The 946-nt window shown below is 69.3% G+C and overlaps 1 protein-coding gene across 1 annotated transcript in view; it reads right to left on the reverse strand.

The window, feature by feature from the left end:
• The window catches only part of TCF7L1 (transcription factor 7 like 1), a 151521-nt gene extending 151081 nt beyond the window's left edge, over window positions 1-440 (reverse strand). Inside the window, exon 1 of the mRNA XM_044918965.1 lies at window positions 325-440. Within this exon, the coding sequence (XP_044774900.1) occupies window positions 325-390 (66 nt within the window). The 5' untranslated portion in view covers window positions 391-440. The remainder of the gene's footprint in view (window positions 1-324) is intronic.
• Window positions 441-946: the final 506 nt, after the last annotated feature.

Genomic DNA, 946 nt, shown 5'->3' on the forward strand with positions numbered 1-946 from the left:
CCCCCCGCGCCAGAAAAAGCCGGCACAAATCCAAGTTTTCCTTTACTGCCAGCAAAGAATTTTGGAGGCCAGGGAACACCCCCAGAAGTGGACCCCAAAGCCTCTCCCCAACAGAAGGGGAAAATGTAAAGGAACTTTACTTTCATCCAGACACTGCCCAGCGCAGCCTAACGCTCGGCCGCCACAGAACAGTTCAACTCCGCAAACATGTTCTGCCCAGGATCCTCCCGGGACGGCCCCATCCCCCACCCCATCTCCGAGCCCGGGTCGCATCCCGCCGGCCCGGCCTCCCACCCTCCCGGGTGCGGCCCGACAGGCACTCACCGTGCGCGCTCCTCCGGGAGACAAGGGTCCGTTGGAGAGGTACGGACTGCTCAAGTCCGGGATCATCAGAAACGGGTACCCAGGGTACGGGGGGCCCTTAAAGAACGCGCCGTCCTGGGGCCTTCTCACTGCGGGCAAGACCGAGGGGGGGGTGAGGCCCGGGCCCCCAGGACAGCGCGGCGGCAGGGGACCCGGGGCGGGGACCGCGCTCCAGGACGGCTGTCGCCGCGGCGGGCGGAGAGCAGGGGCACGGCCACGGGGCAGGGGAACCGTGGGCGGCCTGAGCTGAGGCGCTGGGCGCAACCGGGCCGGAGACTGGGGGCTGCCCCGACCCGCACGTACCTTCGGCGAAATAGTCCCGCGGCTTCTGGAAGGCGTCCCGGGCGGGCTGCGGGCGCCTCTCCGCCTGCGGAGGAGACACAAAGGCGAGGGCGGGTGAGCGGGCGCGGGGCCGGGGTCCCCCGGGGTCGGCCGCGGGAGCCTCCTTACCTCCGAGTCCGAGCTGCTGCTCTGGTTCTCCGACTCGTTGACCAGGGACGACTTGACCTCGTCCAGGTCCCGCTGCGCGGAGGCACTGTCGCTGCTCGGCTCCTGCTCCTCGCCCCCCTCGTCTTGGAAGGGG

This window comes from Neomonachus schauinslandi, chromosome 10 (genome assembly GCF_002201575.2).
Source record: "Neomonachus schauinslandi chromosome 10, ASM220157v2, whole genome shotgun sequence".
Taxonomy (NCBI): Eukaryota; Metazoa; Chordata; class Mammalia; order Carnivora; family Phocidae; genus Neomonachus; species Neomonachus schauinslandi.